This window comes from Ammodytes marinus, assembly GCF_949987685.1.
Source record: "Ammodytes marinus genome assembly, chromosome: 13".
Classification (NCBI taxonomy): Eukaryota; Metazoa; Chordata; class Actinopteri; order Uranoscopiformes; family Ammodytidae; genus Ammodytes; species Ammodytes marinus.
Window position 1 is genome coordinate 9,648,940 of NC_137217.1, and position 22,704 is coordinate 9,671,643.

Genomic DNA, 22,704 nt, shown 5'->3' on the forward strand with positions numbered 1-22,704 from the left:
TCAAGATGAACGCCTTCCTACACTTCCGAAGTTGTTGCAGGGTGAGTCCACTTTTGATAACATATTTCCATTCACTTTCTCCTTGTTTTCACTCTGGTTAGTTAGACTATGAACTCGCTCCGGACATCCAACAGCTCATGAGGGGGGACCTGTTCTGAAAGAGCTGACGTCCTTATGTAGCCTATGTAATGTAACTCAAGGTAATGATGTCATGTGGTGCTGTCGGCCAATGGGCAATGTGTGTGTTCATCACGGTGAGCTACTGGTTTCACTGGGATGGAGACGGGCTCGTCAGGGCGGGGTGTCTCCTCCACTGGAGCAGACAATAGGCCAGCTGCGTCAGGCTGCTGCAGTTTGGTACGTTAACACCGGATGTTGCCCAAGCTTTACCTTAAAAATAAAATTCTGTAGATATTAAATAGAATTATTTGTGGCTCAAACCGCCAGATGCTTTTTTACATTGATCAATATTGGTCTATATTAGCAAATATGTAACGTAGGCTATGATTCAGAAGAAGGCAACATAATTTAGCTCTGAACTGAACCTGTTTTTTTAAGCTGAGTAAATCAACTGCTTTTTTCAGGCATTAGTTTACTATGGCTGACAACCATGTGAGAAAGAACAACATGATTTACTATTGTATTATAATAAGATAGCTATTCTACAGAATGCTTGTTAAAATCTCTTTTTGACAAAATCAGTGAATATCATTTCACAATCCATTGCCGTACTAGGCCTATTTGTGCACTAACAAAATGCAGTGATAATACACAGCCATAGGCTCTATAAACGGTCATGTTGCTGGCTTTGGTGGCCCTACTTTGTTTACATACCCGTTTACAGAGCCTAGGCTGTCTATTATTAGTACATTTCAGTGCACACAGGTAGATCCTGGAGATATTTACTGATTTTGACGACACACGTTCTCCAGAATCGCTGACTCCACCTTTATTGATGAGCCGCTTAGTTGTTCAGGTCAATGTGCAAATATTCTGGGTATCCATTGAACTACAATGTTTTTTTCTGATTAAAGCTCCCTCAGTTGTGATGATCTGCTACATTGTTTGTATGTAGTATAGGCTATAGCTTTGGGTTTTGCTGGTCAGAAGCAAACAAGCTTCTTCAGAGTCTCACATTTGTCTCAGTCATATGACAATTTATACTCCGATGATTCATTTGAAAACTCATTTGTAAATCACTTGATAATAAAACTGTTTGCAGTTCTAATAACATTTGGAGTATAGTGTGTTCAGAACATTGTTCATTGTAGCCTACAACAAAAATTACATTACAACACAAACCACAAAAGTGACTTTTATTTTGGAAATTGAGACCGGAACTCGAGCTGTTGTACTTGTCAGTAGCTTGATCATGCTTTCCAAAAGCTGCGAATGAAAGCGAACCGGCTGCTGAGCATCATCATCGTGGGGAGGGGAGAGAGGAGATGTTTACACCTTTAGGTTTTCTGGTTGTACTTAATCAACCGCCTTTACCCCCGCCATGCCGTAGACCAGCCAGCGGGAGTATAAATGAAGCCTAACGGGGTCTGCAGCAGGGAGGACGTGGGGTCTAGGCTCTAACCGGAGGGGAGGGAGGGAGGATGTACTGGGCTGCGGGCTTCGCCTCTTCCCGGCCGTGTGTGGTGGAGCTCGGGCGGAATCACAGCCTGAGCCAGCTGGGCGGCCTGTGCGGCTCCGAGCAGCAGCAGTCTCTTTATGGCTACATCGTCACCTTCCCTTTGCAGGACTACGGAGGCATCATGTCGGCTCTGGGCTCGGACTCCTGGTGGAAGAAGACCCTGTACATCACCGGGGGGGCGCTGCTGGCCGCTGCAGCCTACCTCCTGCACGAGCTGCTCGCCATCAGGTAAGAACGGCACCTTATCGCTCATCATCAACACTTATTTGTATTAGGCATTCACATATGCAGGGTGTAGGCCTAACTGTTTGTGACACCTATCTGCTGACAGGGACTGATGCATGATGGGTGTCATTGGGAAGGGCTGTTATAAAAATCAATGAACGGATGTGGGGGGTCCTTCCAAAAGGATGTGATTTCTGCGCAGATCTCGCGTTGGTTGCTGAGGTTTCAGTCCTTGTTTTTCCTCCTCCCAAGGACATGACACTGGTTGGAGGAAGCCAGGAAGAAAAAAAATTAAATAAATAAAAAGCGAGTCACGCGTCCGCTCGCGTGCCAGCTCTCGTTCTAGCCCGCCCCCTGTCCGCACCTGAGCGTAAACCAAGCGCTCCTGGGGCGCTGCGCACCCACAGCGACCTTTAACGAACTCCTCGCTCGGCGCAGATGATGCACAGCTGCTGCACGGAGTACACACTGTGACTGCACAAACACACACGCATGCACTCACTCACACACACACACACACACACACACACACACACACACACACACACACACACACACACACACACACACACACACACACACACACACACACACACACACACACACACACACACACACACACACACACACACACACACACACACACACACACACACCTATGTAGGCTAACCCTACCACTTTAGCGTGATGAAGGAGGAAGAATGAGACGTGATCCGTCCCTGAAATGTGAAAGTGATTAACTTAGTGCGCCGGGGATGTGCGTGTCTAGTATCTGTCAATGGTGGGATTATTTTGTGCCATGCCATTTCCGGGGAGTAAATGCATCCTGTAACAGTGGCCTGGTAGTCTCTGCTCCCGCCCCCTCCCTTTCCCCTCCCCAGAGTAATCTGCGTAACCTTGCATTTCGTGCGGAAACGCTGCTACTGCGGAGTCACGTGCAGCCTGACCGGCATCATCTGTTCATGCCATGTGACGCGTTTGTTGGCACTGGCGGCGGTTCTGCCACAGTGGTCCGCTGCTGTTTGGAGAGCTCTTAAAGCAGCTCTTCGGGGGATAGTGAGATTGACTGACACATACAAGATGGACAGGGTATAGGCCACATCAGGCACAATGACAGTGGACAAAATACCTTAAAGATGACAGGCTGCACGGAGAGTGGGCTTTAACTTCAGCACCACCTGACTGTGGACAGCGACTTTCCAAGACTTGGAACAGTTTCAGCACCACGAGGCAGTGGACAGAGACACCACAGGCACAACTATTCATACACTCAGCCCATAGTGTGCCAGTTTATTAGGCACACCCAGCTAAAAAAAAGATGCAGGCTATGACATTCCTGCAAAAGAGTCCACCTTCATGAAGGTTATGATGCACTCTGCTACAGAGAGGTGTTTCTGTCATCTAGCCTGCCTCCATTGTAATAACAATAATACGGTTAAATTAAACGGCACTTCAAACTACAACCCCCAAAGTGACCACAGTTGAATCAGCAGCGCCTATCTTTCTTTCTCATAAGTTTGTTTATTTACTTGTTGCATTAAGCTGTATGCTCATCTGAGACAATATTAAAAGGCAACATTAGACATATTGCTTGCTAGATATGAAAACTAAAATAAGACAAACAAATTGAACCACAAAAAAAAAAAAAAAAAAAAAAAATAACATCACTTGGCTTATACTAAGCTGTTTCAGTAATAAACAGTAATAGCTGTTCAGCAGCATAGGACCATGCCCATCAAACCCTATACTGACACCCTTTTGAGGTACAAAAGATCAATAAGGAATGATTGGGAAATGTATCTTCATACAAATTGGAAAAAATGGGCCCCAGATGTTCAGTCTTTCACTTCTTATCACAATATTTGCAAATGTCTGAAGGTAAAGGATGTTCCCGTAGACTTGTTATTGGTCAGTATTCATCTGTTGGCGAGTAGGTTAGCACACGTTGAGAGATCTCTGTTGAAGGTAATGGTGGAAGACCCAGAATAGTGCACTTGACGTTTGGTTCTACTTGAAAATCAACACCTTTCTGAAAAAAAGTTCAACACAAACAGAACACTGTAACGTTCACAAGTGGATGCTTTATTGCAGGGCAGTTTGAAATGATTTAAGATAGGGATATAGAGTGTAAATATCATCATTAGAAAACCCTGTTGGATTAGACTAAATTAGTTCAGCTTGGTGCCTCTAATTAACTGGTGACTGAGAGCATGTATAACAGTATGTGGGAATATCAACTGTCCAAAAAACATCCATTATTGCAGATGAACAAATAAAAACAACCCCCCTGTACTTCAGTATAGTGTTGTTGTCCTAAAAGTAGTTCCTTGAGCTGTTGAAGGGGGTCCCGGGATCCCCTGCAACCCAAACACAACATTAGTTGGATAGCACAGAGGGTAACACCAGGGCACAGCAAAAAATAAATACAAATATAATCCATGTCAGCCCTTGTGCAAGTCCTTTAATGCTATCTGCCTATTGGAAGTTGCTTTGGATAAAAGTGTCAGCTAAATGTAATGTAGAAAATGTCATTAGACCGTACTTTGTTAGAATGTTAAAATGTTAGCGCGCAAACAGGCGTTTTGGAGAGATGTTAAAGAGTCAACTTTATGAGCAGTTTTGAGGCTGTAGTTTGGAGTGTGTGAATATTAACAGGTTTAAGAGACAGCAAACCTTTATTGGAGTGCTGCTGCATTAGTCTTAGCTAGCTGTACCTGATAAACTGGCCATGGATTATGTTATTCATACAATAATGATAGATAAAAATGTGTGCCAGCACCCTGTACATTTATATTAAATTATTTAGGCGTAAAAGAGCTTTTGCCAGAGATAAATACAGAAGCTTAACGGACCATGCCATATTTAGATGTAATTATGGGAAATGGAATGACATTTGGGATCAGCATTGTTGTTTCAGGTGATCTCACCCTTTAAATAATGTGATGTTTTTCTTTGTCTTTCTGATAATAATCCTTGAGTACACTATGCATATTGGCACACTAGTTAGAGGGACAACAGGACCTCACATCAGCAGTCCAGGGAAAACAGACAGAGTAAAACCCATTAGTAGAACTAACAGTTAAAAGCTGTTTGTGTTGGAACAGCAGGCATTCACTGTGACTGCACCTTTGGGCTGTGTTTGCTTAAAACTGGGCCAGTGTGTTGACTCATTTAATCAATACTTTAAATTGAACAGGCGCTCGTAATGGTATACACTCAGCCTAAACTTAACCAAACATAAACAAGTAGACATAGGGAATCTTTTACATGAATAGGAACATAAATAGGCAAGAAGAATGACAGATGAAGTTGCAATATTGACTAAAATCACATACAACCTGTAGTTTACTGAGCTTTGCACATTAACAGAATGGCTGTAGGGCTGCACAAAACCACAAGGCCACCGCAGCTGCTGAACATTAAATTGTGCTTGATGGTGGGTGGTTGAGAGTGTTTAAAAAGAAACAGTGCTCAGGGACACAGGGACTTAGTGCTGTGTCAACTTGCTATAATAAACTGCAGGTGTGACCCATTGCTCCCTAAGGAAGGGTTGTTAGAGCCTAAAGCTGAACACCAAAGTCCTGCTTTTGTGTTTGGGAATCATCTCACAGCACTGACTGTCATAGAAAACAGGTGTTAACACTGGTCGCTCTCAGACAGGCTTACAACTCTTAAGGCAATAATTGAATCAAAGGATGCCATTGTTAACTTTTAAGTCTGTATTTATCAATGCTCCCTTATTCATCATTGTTCCAGCAGGGGTGAATATATCAAAGCTTATGTTCCAACTTGAAGAAGTCTGTTGCTGTTTATTTCTAAAATACATGAAACATCTAAAGAGTGAGACAGTTATTTGAGAGCAGACACAAAGCCTCTGGAGTTAAATGTTTTTTTTACTCTGCTTTTTTTCAATCAAACAGTTCCTCAAAAGCAATTATGATCACATTTAAGGTGGACTCAGCAATGGAGAATGGTTGTTGTCAAAATCCCTTTTTTTTGTCAAAATCAGTAAATATCTCCTCACGATCCGCTAACTGTCCGTACTGTGTGTGCTGGAAAAAAATCCAGTAATACACAGTCTAGGCTCCGTAAATGGGTATGTTTACCACGCTGGGCCAGCCAGAAGCATGCCCATAGCAACAGTTTACAGAGCCTAGGCTGTGTATGAACACCAGCTCTTTTTTTTCAGCGCACACACACACAGTACGGACACTTACAAGATCATGAGGAGATACTCACTGATTCTGACACAAAAAAATATTTTAACAACAAGAGTTCTCCAGAATCGCTGACTCCACCTTAAATGTCACTGTATTTAAGGTGACTTTGTTTACCTAAGTTTGGTTTGACAACATAAAGCATGGAAATACTGTTTATTTCCATTCTATAACATTTTAAAATGTATATACAACATACGTATATTAAACAAAAATAAGAAGTCTAAGCTGAATAGTCCTTAAAAACACCTGTGCTCTTCCTTTAGGAAGGAGCAGGAGTTAGATTCTAAAGACGCCATCATCCTCCATCAGTTCTCCAGGCCAAAGAACGGCGTGCCCAGCCTCTCGCCCTTCTGCCTCAAGATAGAGACCTACCTGCGCATGGTGGATCTGCCCTACCAGGTACTGCTCAGGGGAGAGGACTTTTTATACAGTATGTGTTTGAGAAGTTCCTGTAATGTCTGTAATATAATCCCTACAACCGTGCCTGCTCCTGCTATCTACCCAGCCATGCATGATTGCAGTTCATGGCTGTTTACGTAATATTTTCACAGCATGTTTTGACCCATTCAAGCAAAGCACTGCTGCATGTGACCTTTTATCATATGTTAGGATTTCAAAGAGCTCGGAGGCATTTATCTGAACAACTTAAAATCAGTAACTAATTGAAACTGTAAAATGATCAAGCCATTTATTAGGGAAATATTTGGTATTTTGCTTCCCTGTCCTGTTAAAGAGACTCTCCAGTCAAGTGACTTGCAAAAAAAGAATGGTCTAAATCTGTGCAACAGAAGGCAAGCTTTAGTAGAAGTTGTAAAGAAGAGAATGTGTGAGGCTTTTTGAGTGGTTGAGAAGTGTTCCTCATGATGAGTAAACTGAACTCATTGTGTGAAATGGAACCTTCAAGGTCTCGACCCATAGGTTGGAAACCACTGAAACGCACCATGTTAGAAGTCGGCAAGCAAAAATGCATTGTACAGTATGAGGCCTTGCTCGAAAAAGAGGTCATTAGATCTCAAGCTATTTTTGCCTGGTAAAATAAAGGTTAAAAAAAATTGGCATATCATAAATACCTGTTTTTGTTCATAACGTCCTTAGAATCCTACATGTTGTCACATGAAGCCGTTTCCCTCCACAGAACTACTTTGATGGGAAGCTGTCCCCTCAGGGTAAGATGCCCTGGATGGAGTACAACCACCAGCAGGCTTCAGGCTCTGAGTTCATAGTGGACTTCCTGGAGGAGAAGCTGGGGGTCAACCTCAACCAGAACCTCACCCCCCAGGAGAGAGCTGTGTCCAGGGCCGTTACCAAGATGGTGGAGGAACACCTCTACTGGTAGGAAACTTATGTAGTGTTGAATAACCTACAGTTTTAGTCTTTCAGGAAACATCCAATAACTAAAGGAATACTTCACCCATACGGAATTATATCATTATAAAAATCACTATTATAATATAATGAATGAGGTTTTTCTTCCCTCTGTCTTCCCTTAGTCTTCCCTTGGCCCAGCTGTCCTGTTAATCCTAGCCCTTACTGTGATGTCACAGTAAGGAAAATGTGGTTAGACAGTGAGACCATAAACACTCTTTCTGCCTTTTCTCAGGCTAGGATGAACCTATTTCAATTTTTTTTTGCACATTTATACTAAATAGGATCTCAGAATTCAATACACCTTCATATTCCCACCGGTGAAGTAGGTCTTTAAGCAGCTTTTAGCAGATTTCAGAGGCAGAATGCAACAACCTTTATGCAATTTGAAGTAACTGCTGAGCTTGAAGGCTAATACTAAAATGTGCTGACTAGAACAGCATATTTGAACCCCTAAGCTCAGTGTTGAACTGTATGAGGAACCAGCCACACAGATCTCACTGATAAACGGCAATGTCACATTCATTACAACAGCTAAAAAAAGATAGGTTCAGGCTTAATTTTAAGCATGATCTTTGCAGCCCTCCAGGCCAGGCTGACTATAATTGTGTTAACAGCCATGCTGGGCTGTGGTGAGTCACTGCAGGACCTCATGGGGTGATGCACACTGCTGCTGCTAGGAAAACATTTACCACCCCCCCCCACACACACACACACACACACACACACACACACACACACACAACCACACCCTGCGAGGCTCAGAGTGTTTTCCATTACTTAAAAGCTCTATCCATCTTCTTTACACACACACACACACACACACACACACACACACACACACACACACACACACACACACACACACACACACACACACACACAGTGATCTAACACCGTTTGATCCACTGTGCTGTGTCCTATTATTCTCTTTTATTCAGTTGTGTCAGGGCATATTTTGAATCAAACCTGTGGATCTCAGTCCTCACATACAGACATTTGAAGTGTTTTTATCCACTAAGAAAGAAAGTGAGAGAGGACAATGAAGCTTTAGAGGTCATTCATGTAACCCACATCCCCCTCTCCTCTCTTCTGCTCCTCCACCCACACTGTGCCATGTTTAGACTCACATATAGACCTATTGATTGAATTATTTATGTCAGGGAAGGGCAGTCTTGCTCTCTGAGAAGCTGAAGGCCAGCAGCAGCAGCAGCAGCTAAGGCTTAGGTCATACACTCTGTCTCCTGTCTCTTCTGATTGATGCTGCTATAAAAACGTCAAGGTAACAGGAGGCTGTAGAACTAGCAGCTTTGCTTTTTGCATTATCCAAGGAGTCCCTTGAATTATTAGTTAGAGAAAACAACCAACACAGACTAACACATAGAATTATCTCCTAATCAGCACCAATCAGTATTTTTTTTTTTACTATAGCAATGGATCAAAATAACGACAGAGTTTTACGGCCACGTCAAGCAAAAATAAATAAATTGGATGCAGAGAATAGTTGTTATTTTACAACAAAAAAGTCGAATTTTACGAGGAAAGAAAGCTTAAATCAGGAAAACATATTACCGGTAACCCAAAAAAAAACATTGCCATCCATGTTAATGTCCTTGTCACCCACAATTTTTCTCAGGTGTCGACACACAGTCAACAGTAATTTATTATAACATGGTGCTGATTAGCCAAAGATTGAGCATTTCCTTATTTGTGAAAGTAGAATAGCTATAACACTTAAGCAAAAGGGAATGGGTTGCTGTTTTTTCCCCCAAATGGACACAAAGGACAGTACATCCTCTTGGGGCATCAGATACTGTTACAGGAAGCAGGCTGTGGCCACTGGACAGTCACCAGTCCCAGATGTAATGTAGTCCACTAAGGCCACATGCTTTAATTCAATTTCTATTGAGCGAGCAGTCGTCTGGAGTCATTCAGAAAGCTGCTGGGCTGGAGACAGAGGCTCCCTTACAGTCATATCACTGGTTAGCCACTATACCTGCAGGAGACTGTCAGGAGGCCTCCAGACTATGAGAGCTAAGAGGGAAAAGATCGCCCTTGTATTTCCTAAGAGGTGTTGTGAGAAAGTGCAAGTGTGTAAGGATATAGCAGCTTAATCTTGTTAGCGTCTACACGCACAAGGAGCTTGGCTGATAAAAACACTTAATGTAGGCTACCAAAATGTCAATTCAGGTCACTCTTTTTTCATTGTGTGCATTGATGAGATAAATGCAGATAAAACAATGGTCTCTTATTGGCTTACTTTAATAAATCCACAGTGGTCACAGAGGAGGAGGTGCAGACAGATTGGATTTTTTGAGGCTATGAGCAGGGCTTGTTTGCCCACACACAGACACAGAGTCTGTCCGTCTGCTGTTTTGACACAACTCTCTGCTTGATGTCAGGATGGCTCATGTCGCGGCAGAGGTTTGCTTTAAAAAAGATGTGTACACAGGCAACAGGGGAATTTGAATGACTCCACCAAAGTGACAATGCAGCGATGAGTGAGTGTTTTTAGGTTTTCCCGGATGTGTGCTCAGTCACCTTTTTTCTCTTCAGACCTATCTCGGAATGAGACACATCCACACACAGTTTGTCCTGTACATGACAGCAACCTGACAGTTTGAAAGGCTCAATATATGACTTTGTCTGCCCGAAGAGAGTTGAGAGCAGCACAGCTGATAAATGGGCTTAAGAAGGAAGTGGTGGTGCACTTTAATTGATTAGGACCAGGCTGACTGTCAATGGACATAACGCTCTGTTGGTAAGAGAGAGAATCCAGGGGGCAGAACCTCTGACTAAAAGTACTGTTGTCACATAACTGTACACACCCCTGCATGTATGATTCATGACCAGCTGGCTTCCTTTTTTTGAGAACTGGAATTTCTGATGGGGATTTGTGTGCTAGTGTATGTGATTCCATTATTAGCAACCTATTGTAGTTGTGTTTAGGATCAGACATTAGGAAGCTTCTGTTTTTAATCGGGACATGAGAGAAAGAGATGAAGAAAAAGAGAACACACCTCTTACTTCCCCGTGATGCTCCTTTATAGAATGCAAGAAGTGTAAGAAGATCTGTAGTTCGGTGACTCAACACAGTGATGTCCTCTGTTCTCTCAGGACGATAGCTTACTGTCAGTGGGTGGACAACCTGGAGGAGACCCAGAAGCTGCTGGCCATGAGCGGCCCTCTGAGCGACACTCTCAAGTGGCTGCTGAGCCACCTGAACGGAAGCATGGTGCGCAGGGAGATGTACGGACACGGCATCGGACGCTTCTCCAAGGACGAGGTCTACACTCTGATGGAGAAGGACATGAGGACACTGGCCACACTGCTGGGTAGGCCTGTGTGTGTGTCTGTCTGTCTGTCTGTCTGTCTGTCTGTCTGTCTGTCTGTCTTTTGTGTGTATACTCTTTCTTAATGCCTCTTCTCCAAACCTTTGCTGTTAAATTGCATTCCATTAGGACTGCCTCTTACCTCATCACATTTATGGGAAGTGACCTATTCATCTGATAACACAGGACAATTATTTTTATTTAGAATAGAATAGAATAGAATATATCTTTATTGCCGTCCGGGATGGACAATTTTCTTTAGCTCACAAGCCGAACTGGACATAAAACATTAAAACGGTTCAAGAAAGCAAGATTTAACAAACATGAACTGTAAACAAACATGTTAAGCAGACGTAAAAAAATGGAGAACAGTAATAAAACATTCAAAGTGAGGGGCTTGCATCCTATCGGTCACTTGTTGAGTTAATAATATTGATTGCTCATTCCGAATACATTCTTTTTGAAATATATTTGCAGAGGGGCTCTATAGCGCCTCCCAGAGCGTTTCAAACTGGCAAAAAAAAGACGAGAGTCATCTGAGAGGATGCTCCTCACTTAATATAACAGAATTACATTCATTTGTTCTTACAAAACCCTATAGCCATTAGCAGGACGAGTTCTGCTTTCATTCTAAAGACATTGGATAGTCTCATATTTATTTAAAAACTAAGTTAGTGGAGAAATCTGACAACAGCTGCAATGCTTTTCCATGAAATCAGAAATAAATACCAGAGACGGCCTGAAGACAAGTCAGTTTGTCCAGTCAGGAAGAATGAATGTTACATGAGTTATGTTGAAGTGACATCTGTATCAGGCTAATCTGTTACAGCATTGCAGGGCCATAATGACCCATGTGAAATATTGTTAGATGGCTGGCTAATGCGGCTTAATGAAGCATTAGTATTAATGACTGATAAACTGTGGAACATTATTTCAGAATACGAATGTGCAGAGATATATCCTGGAATGCATAACAATGCATAAATAGCTAACATCTAAAAGTCATTATTTAGAATATCAATAAATAAGTATCACCTCTGCCCTGGAATGAAATACAATGTACACTTAATTAATTTCTTTGTAGACAACGCACCAAAGATCCATTCATTTATGTGATTTCCATATATGTCAGGGCTAATGCTAAACATAGCTGTCATGGCCTCCGTGTTCATATCAGCCACAGGGATACAATGTCAGAGGGTTTTCAGATGGAAACAAAGAGTCTGAAGCCGGAAAGAAAAAAAGTGAATTTGCATCGATCTGTTTGTGCCTTTTTAACGGATGGCTATTTGTTGTAAAACGGAAAGTTATTCCCAGAGCGAAAGCATCGGTCCACTCTGCACTACATGATGCAGCTTATCTCTTAATGGTCCACTCTTCAGGACTCAAGTGCCAGAAGTGTAGAGTTTTAAAATGTGTTGTTGTGCTTTCTAAAGTGCAGCTCTTCCAGCAAGTTCAAGAGGTACTTTAGGTTTATTTTGAAGTTTATTCTCGGAAGGGAAAGGGAAGGTGAAGGTTATCGACTTAGGCCACAAATACTTAGCGTACTATCCACTATTTGGACTTGACAAGTTTTCCTCTGTTTCATTGACATTGGTTAAAAAAAAAGTCAAATTCCATGTTTTTGAGTTAATCTGGGAGGTCTGTGGTACGTCTGACTAAACAGGTTGGAAACAACTGCATTACTATTCGGATTACTTTTTTTGGTGAACTATAAAATGTTGTTATTGCCAATTAACAACCAATTAGCCTTTTGTTTCCACAATGTTGTATTCTTTTGGCACAATATTTATATTTATAAAAAGTAAAAAAGCATTAAATTGCTTTGTATTGTGTGTCCTGTAGGGGATAAGAAGTACTTCATGGGCTCTAAGATGTCGACACTAGATGCCACAGTGTTTGGTCATCTGGCCCAGGCAATGTGGACTCTGCCCGGGACACGACCAGAGCAACTCATCAAAGGTTTGTCAAGTACCTGAGTCAAACAGATATATACTAATAATGAACTAAATGTTCAATTGAATGACGTGAATCAATACGTATGTGCTGTAACGGTTGTTCCATTAGTTTATCCTGTGTTTGCAGTCTATATACAGTATACAGTATATAGGCATTATTAACAAACATTTACAGTTTCCTTTGCCTGTTTTTTGTCATAGCTGCACTGGTCTGTTGCAGCCACTAGATGGCAGTGATATTCTACTGCAATGCAGTGTCGCTGACTGCCTTTGATTGTTATTTGATGTTTCCCAGCTTGAACAGAGTAGGGACTACTGGAGTCTCTTATCTTTTGATCAGAGCTTTTCATGTTACAAATTAAGACTTTCTTTTGTGATTTGATACTGATGAAAGGGCTCATAATGAAGGGACAACATAACATATCACAAAGGATCCCAGATGTATTGTCCTTCTCTGTATCAGACATCAGTAACAATTTGTATGTGTACTTTACCTTTAAAAGCTTGCTCACCTGCTGTGTTGTGTCTGATGTCTTCCTAGGAGAGCTGATCAACCTGGCCATGTTCTGCGATCGAATGCGGAGGAAGTTCTGGCCTGAGTGGTTTGTGGAGGTGGAGGATCTGTACTATGACGGAGACAGTGAGAGCAGTGCTAGCGGTAGCGGTGGAGGTAGCGGCGGCTCTCCTACGGGCCTGCTGGACTTTGGCCTCTTCTCCAGGACTGACACTCTGGATGACAGTGAAGGCGGTAGTACCCGCTCAGCAAACGGACAGACGCACGCACACTCCCCCGGGTCGGACCACTCGCTGTTTGACTCGGACGTGGGCACGGGATCTGACAATGACATTCAGCTCAAGGAGGACTTAATGCCCGACCTGGAGGTTTGACCCTGAGCATGGCCGCTGATTGGCTGGCAGACTTTGAGTGGCAGGAGTCGGGACAAATTGGGAAGGGGGTTGGCAGCCCCGTTAAAAAAAAGCTCTCCAAGCTGAAGAACACTATTCCAGTTTGTCCAACTCTTAATAACCCCAAATGATGGACAGACTGCAGAGCATACCAAACTCAACCTCATAACACACATGCTACCGTATGCTTGGTCCCCCCCCTATCCTGTGTCGTCAGAACTGTCCCCCGTGGCAGTTTCTCTCTTTGCCTTATTTTGTCCTTTCCCAATGATTCAGAAGCTAAAGTTAAAGGTTACCACAGAGAAGAACATCTCATCTCACTAATAAGTGTGCAGAAAACAGAGAAGAAGTGCTGGAGTAAAAAAAAAAAAAAAAAAAAGACCCAGGTGGCACTTCACTTGCTATGAAACGATGCAACTAATCACCACTCTGCCATGTGTCTTAACGCACACACAAACCCCTAGCAGAACAGGTGGGGGATCCATCATGTGGCTAAAAGGAACCAGCTGCTGACTGAGGCTCTGAGGCTGTTAGTAGTGTGCGGGAGATGGAAACGCAGATGACATCGTCGGGTGCCAGTCTGTGCATTGATCCTCGTGTCATTTCCTTTATGTGGGAAGAAATCTGTATGAAAACACATCGTACTGTATGTCTCCGTCAGACAAGCCAACCTAGACGTGTACTTAGTAGTCCTGTGGAAAAGTAGAAGAAGAGAGGAAAGATGAGCAGATGTGTGCCTGTTTATTTCATCAGTAGCCATTGTTCTTTTCATTTTCTTTTTCTTTTCTTTTAGGAGTTATTTGCAATAACACAGCTATTTGGCACTTTATGTTATCGGTGAATTTGGAGCTTCCAGTCATTCATTTTCAACATCTCTAAGGCACAAGTAAAAGAGCTGTAATTTGCATATTTGGCCACTAGATGGAGACAGCCTGACGCTTACTTTATTCTGTAACATCAAGGTCATTCCACCACGGTGACCTGCAGTAAGTTTAACAAGGCAGATTACTACCCCTGTGTTCCAATACACATACTTCAATGCTATTTAGTGTGTCAGAAAAAGATTGAGGATGTCCCAATACATGATGTCAAATGCAGTATGCCAAAAAAATACCCGGATGTCCTCTAACATCTTTTCGTATTTTCAGTATGCAAACAAGCATGCTTTTTTGGCTGATGTATAAGCAAAAGGGTCAAACTCAATGCGCAATATTATGACAAAATAGTATGTCCCAATTGAGGCATACTGTATGCAAACTACATACTCTTTATGGACAGTTGGACTATGTAGTCTTAGTATAAAGACTATGTGATTTGGAATGCAGGGTATGTCTCCTTCAGTCCAAAACTTTAACGTTGCTATTCATAGGTAACCTGCCAGTGTGTGTTTGTGTGTGTGTGTGTGTGTGTGTGTGTATATGTGCATGCATAAATACACACACACAGATCAGCCTTAGTTCTCTCAGACTACAGAAATGGGTTAAGTAGTCTATTTTTGTTGTGATATAATTTATTATCAGTGCCACTTCATCGTATGTGTCAAATATATATATATATATAGTTATATTTTGTTTGTTTTACTTATTTCTCTCAAAGAGAGACTTTATTTTGCACTAGTGAAATTTTAATTTCACCTTATTTCAGTTGGAGCAGTCTGCTATGGTGGTTGAGGACAGCATAGGCCAAATGAATGGGAAACTGAGGTGTATACCAGCAGTGTGGGATGTCGGGTGTTCTGATAATGACTGTGCAGCTTGTGTTGGATGTGTCTATGTGAATCTTTCCTGAGCGTGAATGTCTTTGTAGATACAGTCAGAATACCAAATCAACAGAACTGAACGTCGCTATATAGATGAAAAAGGCTTGGGATGATGAAATGGACCAAAATGAAGTATACGCTTGTGTCTGTTGCATTACGTTTGGTGGAAGTGCTTGTAAAGGCAATATGATTGATGTAAAAAGGATTGTGGTGAATATAGAGTAGAGAGGACTTAAGTTACAGGGCCAGCTCACGCAAATTACTATTAAAATGTTTTCTCACTTCTATCTATCTAGTGGTATTGAGCCACACGTATAGTTTAGGTTTTATTTCTCCAGGTGTTAGAGATGTGTGTCCCAGAGATTTCTGCTTCTGCCTTAGTACAGTGGAGGCAGATGGAATTATGACTGTGGTGTTCATAGTTCTGACAACAGACTATTCTGTTCATTCCAGTAAAAACCTTTATATCACTTTTAGAAGAAATCCAGTATAATCAAATGAAAACTAACACGTACTTCATTCAAATGAATTTGAACTCAACACATGTTGCATAATCCTAAACCGCCTTGTAAAAGTGATGTTGTGTTTATACGTGTTGCCTCCACTACTTAAATGAAAGTCTAACAGCTTCACTGGTTTGGTTCTCTCTTAGCGCTCACAAAGGCAGCATTTTTTTATCCGGCTGGCAGCTGTTTTCATAATAAAAACAGCTCTAAAAACCCACCGTATGCTCGCCGCACAGCACCAAGTGGCTACAGACAGAGTTAGCGACGAGCTAGTGAACATAGGGGAGCATTTATCTGCTGTAGAGACATGTATTTCCCTCAGGAGAGAGTAAAAGGCGGATTGAATATTGGATTTACATTCATCAGGTGGCTTCCAAATGAATATTGGAGTCGTTTTGTGTCTGCTAGCTGTGTGAATAGGAACATTTTTGCTACCAATTCAACTTCGGAGGTGATATGTACAGCCCCCGATAGGTCAAAACAATTGGTTAAAAGAGCAGTTTTTAATGCTGTGAGCACCACAAACAAAGATATTCTATTCCCTTTTTATTGTATCGGGGTGTAGACAGAAATCTTAGGGACTATTCTGGAGACACCTGGACACACGAAACCTGAACTATGTGCATGGCTACACCGCTTAAGGGTAATTGAAAAGATAGAAGTGAGGATATGTTTATTACAGTTTGGGTGAAGCGACCCTTCTAAAATGAGAAGCCTGGACAGATAGGTGAGTTAAAGTGACAAAAGGCCCAGAGTTTTTGGTCCAGATACTTTGGACTCTAGATGGACAACCTTCTTCCGTCATGTCGTCCTGTGGTCTCGCATTCCAACTCGACCCGCCTTGCCCTGGCCTGGGTCGTGTCACTGGGGCAGCATACACAGTTTGACTGCTTTTAATCAAGCCATATTAAAAAAAAAACGTTACAAATGTCTTGTTATTGGTACCATGTCATCGGCGTTACCGCTGGGGTTAATGTAAATATTGTATGTGTGACAACAAACGTGTACCATACTGTATGTAGAGCTGATTGACTGACCAAACCCACCTTTGGACGTGCAGTCATAAACCTGGAGCGACTGGGCGATTTCAATAAAGAATAGCTGTGACAATTTTAAACTGGGCTGTTTTTTTTCATGAGCTTTTCACTTGCATCGTCATCATGTGGTTGATGAAAGGGTGTTGATGTCACTGCGTCTGTAAATACAATATAGCCCCCACATTGTGCTATATTGTCACCCTCTTAACTGTATTTTATGTGCAATGTCGTGTGTTTTTTAATCAGGCTAACGAGTCGCTGTCATTCAGGTGCAGAGCGGCAGCTGATTAAGACCCTGCCAGACACTGGAGGCCAGACAGAAGGAGAGAGGAGCTGGAAGAGACACGGGGGTAGAGGAGGAAGCTGAGCCAGGGCAAAGAGGAAAACAAACAAACTTAGACTGGCAAGGAGGAGAAGGAGCATGGGCATATGGTTTTGTTTCAGTACAAGAAGGGACATATTAAAGCTATAGTGCATAACTTATGTAGCCCCCCATGAGGAATTCTGAGGAATTACAAGAACACTGTCGATGCAGCTACATGAGGTAAGCCTTCAGCGATCGCGCATGGATGTTAGTCCTTCTGTTGTATGTTTCATGGGTTCTTCTTGGGATCTTTCTGAGCGCCCGCACCAGTGTCAACAGCTTGTGAACGCATATATATATATATATATATATATGGAAAAAAGTGACGCACTATAGCTTTAAATATTGAGGGGGGACATATCCCCTGCAATCTACGCCTTTGATAAGGAGGGATAAAGAGGAGGAGAGGAGCAGGTGGCCAAGAGGAGAGAAGGGGTGAAGAGGCCAGGACTGAGGAGTGAAGGGATAGAGAGAAGTCACTGGGGAGGCACGGGGAGTTTTTGGAAGGGAGCGATGGAGGATGGAAGAGAGTAGAGGAGAGGCTAGGGGGCTCGGGTCACGGATCAGGAACCAGGCTCCCGGGAGACGGAGCAGGTGCTGGCTGTGAGCGAGGCCTTTGGGCCTGTAGGGGCTGCCAGAGCTTAAAACAATCTGCACTGCTCCTTTTTTAATTTGGCTGTCTGAATGGCCCACCCTACTCACCGACTGTCTCTCTCTCTCTCTCTCTCTCTCTCTCTCTCTCTCTCTCTCTCTCTCTCTCTCTCTCTCTCTCCTTAACAGATCAGCGATCCACAAAGAGGGGTAAACACACGCAGAGTAAAATTAAAAATGGGAACTCCCCCGGCACGGCAAAACAAATTAGAGCAAACAAATTACAGAGAGTCAACACTCCCAAACAGTGGAGCATCTGTGGCTCTTTTGGACTACACTGGAGCCGGTGGCTACCTCTACCTCCCACACCAGCACCACCACTGCCAAGTGCCAACTATAGCACATGATGTTCACAACAAACTCTGTGACAAACCTCCACGCTCTTTACATTTTCTCTTCAAATCACTGCTTTCAGAGCAGGCTTCCGTAGGGTGTCAAGTCGGGCATAAAGTTTTCAAGAACCTCTTAGACATGGTTAAAATCTTCAGAAGGTTTGAGAAGACACTTGATGCATGGTGAATTTATACTCATGTATATACATGAATTATTTTAAACAAAACACCTGTTTTCTCTGTTGTCCTTTAAGGGTGTTTTTCATCCACCGTCAATCATTGTTCAGCTCTGCTTTGAGCTTATTGCCAATCAGCTTGTGCTTTCACAGTGTCACTGGTAACCTGCTGATGTTTAGCAGGTATACCATGTTCATCTTACTTTAGCATGTTAGCATGCTAACATTTACTAATCATCGCTAAACACAAACGACAGCCGAGGCTGATTTGGTCATAAACCAAAGTATAGGCCAATTCTTTAGGTTATATTTTTTAACTAGATGAAATGTCAAGGGGAATCACCACATTTCATGGCAATCCATCTGACTGGTCTTGAGGTATTTCACTCATAGCCATAAATGTCAAACTCACGGTGGCTCTAAAGGAAAGGGAAGAAACCCACCAAAGTCATTAGGATTCAGCCTCTGGGCAATGTGGATGTCGGTGCAAAATTGGATTTCTATCCATGCAAAGGTAATCAAAGTATTTTAGTCTGAAACCAATGTGGAGAACCGACAGCATCGAGGGCCTCCCTTCTCACATGGGAGAAAAACAGGTTTGTCTAATGAACTGATGAGGAGTTATGTGACCGAAAGCTCGGACAATAAATTGGGTGTCTGTCTGCAATAGAAAGAAGTGAGCAGATGATTTGATCTTTCCTCATTTGCTACTTTTGTCATCCTGCACCTTATTCCTTTGTGTCTTCCAATGTTCTATGTTCCAATACATTCTTGGATCACTTACAAGCTGAGGTCAGGCAATAAATCCAATTTGAGAAAAACGGTATCTTATTTTCTTGAATTTGACATCCATCTCTATAGTTTGAGTTGACATTGTGCTTATCTGAAAATAACTGCGAAAATCTAGATCACGTTGAGAAGACCCAGAAACAAAAGCATGGGGCAATGAGACACAACAAGAGAAACAAAAACAGAAAGTAAAAATAGTATAAATTTAGTGAGTTTTGTGTTTCACATGTATTTCACATGTATTACATGTCTGTTGCTGCGTTTGTTTGTGTTTCTTTTTTCTGTATGTGTGTGTGTGTGTGTGTGTGTGTGCGTGCGTGCGTGTGTGTGCGTGCATGTCTGTCTGTGTTTGAGCTCAGTTGGTCTTGGCTGGCCCTGTCCCTCGGCCCTGTGGCTCCTCTGGCAGTGGCTGTGGCCCGTCCATCTGCCTACTACTGTGTGGGTCTGGTGGGACAGGGGCCATGGAAGGGACCCCCGGACCCTTCTCAAACCTCCCCCTATACTGAACCACCATCCCCAGCCCCCCCAGCCAGCTGCTCAGGACCCAGAATCAGCACAGTGCTGCCAGGCGGGTCCCAGGACACACTGTCGGACTCCTTCACATATACACACGGGCACAGAAGAGTCCACAAGCACACGTATACACACACACACACACACACACACACACACACACACACACACACACACACACACACACACACACACACACACACACACAATACCCACACATATGCTCAGTAAGCCTCTTTACAAATGGAAGCCATGCAACACACATGGTTACAGGGGTGGCCCCCACATGACAATACTTCCTCTCCCTCTCAAACACATACACATACATCTTGCATGGGTGCCAACCCTTCAACACACAGCCTTCGCATGCTCAGGTGTTTCCCGCAGCACACTATAACGGCCTGAGTTCAAAGGGGTGGCACACCAACAGGTAGCGCTGTTTTCTTTACTAATTACAGCTTTATTTATTCATTGGCATGTGGAAGCTTCCAGAAGACTTTGGCTGGTCTGCTCAAAGGATAAAAGCCAATGTGTGTGTATGAGTGTGTGTGTTATCCAGCCACTCCTTTGGGACAGAAACCATCACCTGCCTTTTAGTACTCATAATACACCTGGCAGTATTTTTGGTATGTTCTTCCAATGATTAGTTTCTGCTCAATTTTTTATTTCAGATGAGATGACTATGACTTTGTATACCAGTGCCAATAGGATGTGTATGTGGCTCCTAGCCTAAAAAAAAAAATTGATAAACGTACAGGCAGGATTACCATCAGCACCATGTGTTGTGTTCATTAATACTTTATATTCCACATAGATCATTTCATAGCCACTTGGTCAAATTATAAAAAAAACGACAACATAAATTTAAACGCTATGCCGACGACACATTCATCTTCGTGTAATGGCCAGTGACAACTCCTAGCTTAAGAATGAAAAAACTTCCCATATCTGATTGTACAGAAGACTACTGTGTTACTTTGTTGGTTCAGTCTGACATAGATCAGTTTTCATGGATATTTCAAGATCTTTAATGGCTTCAATTATATGTCAGAGCCACACAGTCAAGAAATTGAGAATAGTCTTTGATGTCTCTCTTACTTCTGATCTACATATCAAGAATGTGACAAAATCCACCTTTTTTCATTTATGTAACAAGATCCATTCCATTGTATCCATTTCAGACACCGCTAGCATTGTTATACTTTAATAAAATCTAGAGGTGATTAGTCGAATGTCGAATGTCTAGTACAAGCACTAGAGATTGGTGCTAAGTGCGGACAAATCAAATTATTGCTGTATTCACATTCTTACCTGCATGTTTTCACTTGTACGTAGGTAAGATAAGTTGTAGTATTCTCTATAACGGTGGTGGTAACCTCTGCTCTGCATTACTTTCTTTGAATTGTGTCAATCCATAACCTGTCCAACCTTTTTAGAACTTTTCCTAACAGGTTTCTTCACACTTTTCAAAATCCTAGACAGGGTGAGTCAGTGTGAGTCTCCTGATACTGCAGTGTGTTGTAGCACAGGAAAAGAGAGACACTGCCATGGAGCAGACCCTATCATTGCTCCCCTTCTGTCAGCCCATTATCTTCTTCCTCATGCACCACTTCCCTTTTCTCCCCTTTCCCTCCCCTCACCTTCCTCTGGATGTTATCTCCAGGCGCTTATGCCCTAATACCCCAATTGTTGTACTCTAAAAACAATAATTAGCAATCCCAAACGAGACTGAGGGGCGAATTTACCAGCTTTCTCCTGATACATCCCCCTCCCCTCTTTATCTCCCCCTCACTTCTTCATAAGAGCAAAGGGAATTTTCTTTTTTTTAGGGGTGGGGGGGTTTGGCAAAGCCTCTTTAAACTCTTTGGTATTATGGAGGATTATTTTGTGCGGAGATCCTGGCTTGTGTGTCTGTTTTTTTTCTCTTCTTCCCCCACCTCCTTTTCTCTTCCTGGTTGTGGCAGACACGGCTAGGTAAACAGTTTGTGTCACACTTGATTGCGTTTGAGAAATTAAAAAACAGGGATGACAATGGGCCAGGGGCCGGGGGGATGAGGGCTGGGGGGGACATTGACACCATAAGACCCTGGCTCTTTGGGGACCCCTTTGGTACGCCTTGCCTGACACAGCGGCCCCCTCTCAGCCACAAACAATACAAGACCTCGTCCTTCAGAGAACACTCCTAGCTCCCAGTACTCTGAGTCTATCTGCTCTGGGCCATCTGCTCTGCCTCTCTCTACTCCTCCTCCTGCATGACTCCTTTTGGAGCGACGGCTTGTTTGAATCCGGCTCAATTATTCAAGTGTTTACGAGCACAAACACTCTGCCAGGTTGGAGGTGTGTATGTGTGGGTGGGTGTGAGTGTGTTTTTCTAGACATATTCCCCTTGTGACTCACCTACAGTCTGTGTATATATACACATAGACAGTGCAGCATCTGTGCCTGTCACTGAAATCAAGTGCAAAAGTTATAGGATATAGCAAGCCATTTGCAGTTTACACTGAATAATGCTGAACTAAGGGGAAATGTTACTAAAAAGCTTCTTGACAAAGTGTTGAAATGTAGATCAATGGATCAGAGTGTTGTGGAAACAGTTTTGGGAGGGTATATGATATCAATGAAATTCCCATCTCTGTGTTGGGGACTAATGCAGTGCAGTTAGGATCCAGCCCTATAGAGGGCAATGTGATACTACAAAACAAAGGAGGTCTAAACATCATGTTTTCAAAGAAGCATGGAGCACAGGAACTACTGAGAGTTGTAAGTTCAGATATTGACATGCTATTAAAATGTTTACAGTGCTGTTAACAACTTCAGCTGTAAAAAGGATTTCCTTCAAATAAAGCTACAGCTATAGCTAGAATCTGGCTACATACGTAACAAGCTAACTCTGAAGCTAAAACTTAGCATACAAAGCATGTCAGGTCAAATC

General features: G+C 42.7%; 1 protein-coding gene across 1 annotated transcript; it reads left to right on the forward strand.

The window, feature by feature from the left end:
- The first annotated feature begins 1,729 nt into the window (after positions 1-1,729).
- On the forward strand, positions 1,730-13,648 carry faxcb (failed axon connections homolog, metaxin like GST domain containing b). Its single transcript, XM_080039486.1, has 6 exons — positions 1,730-1,867; positions 6,348-6,483; positions 7,220-7,416; positions 10,567-10,784; positions 12,627-12,743; positions 13,281-13,648. The coding sequence occupies exons 1-6, from the start codon at positions 1,761-1,763 to the stop codon at positions 13,625-13,627; spliced, it is 1,122 nt and encodes a 373-aa protein (XP_079895612.1). The 5' UTR covers positions 1,730-1,760; the 3' UTR covers positions 13,628-13,648.
- Positions 13,649-22,704: the final 9,056 nt, after the last annotated feature.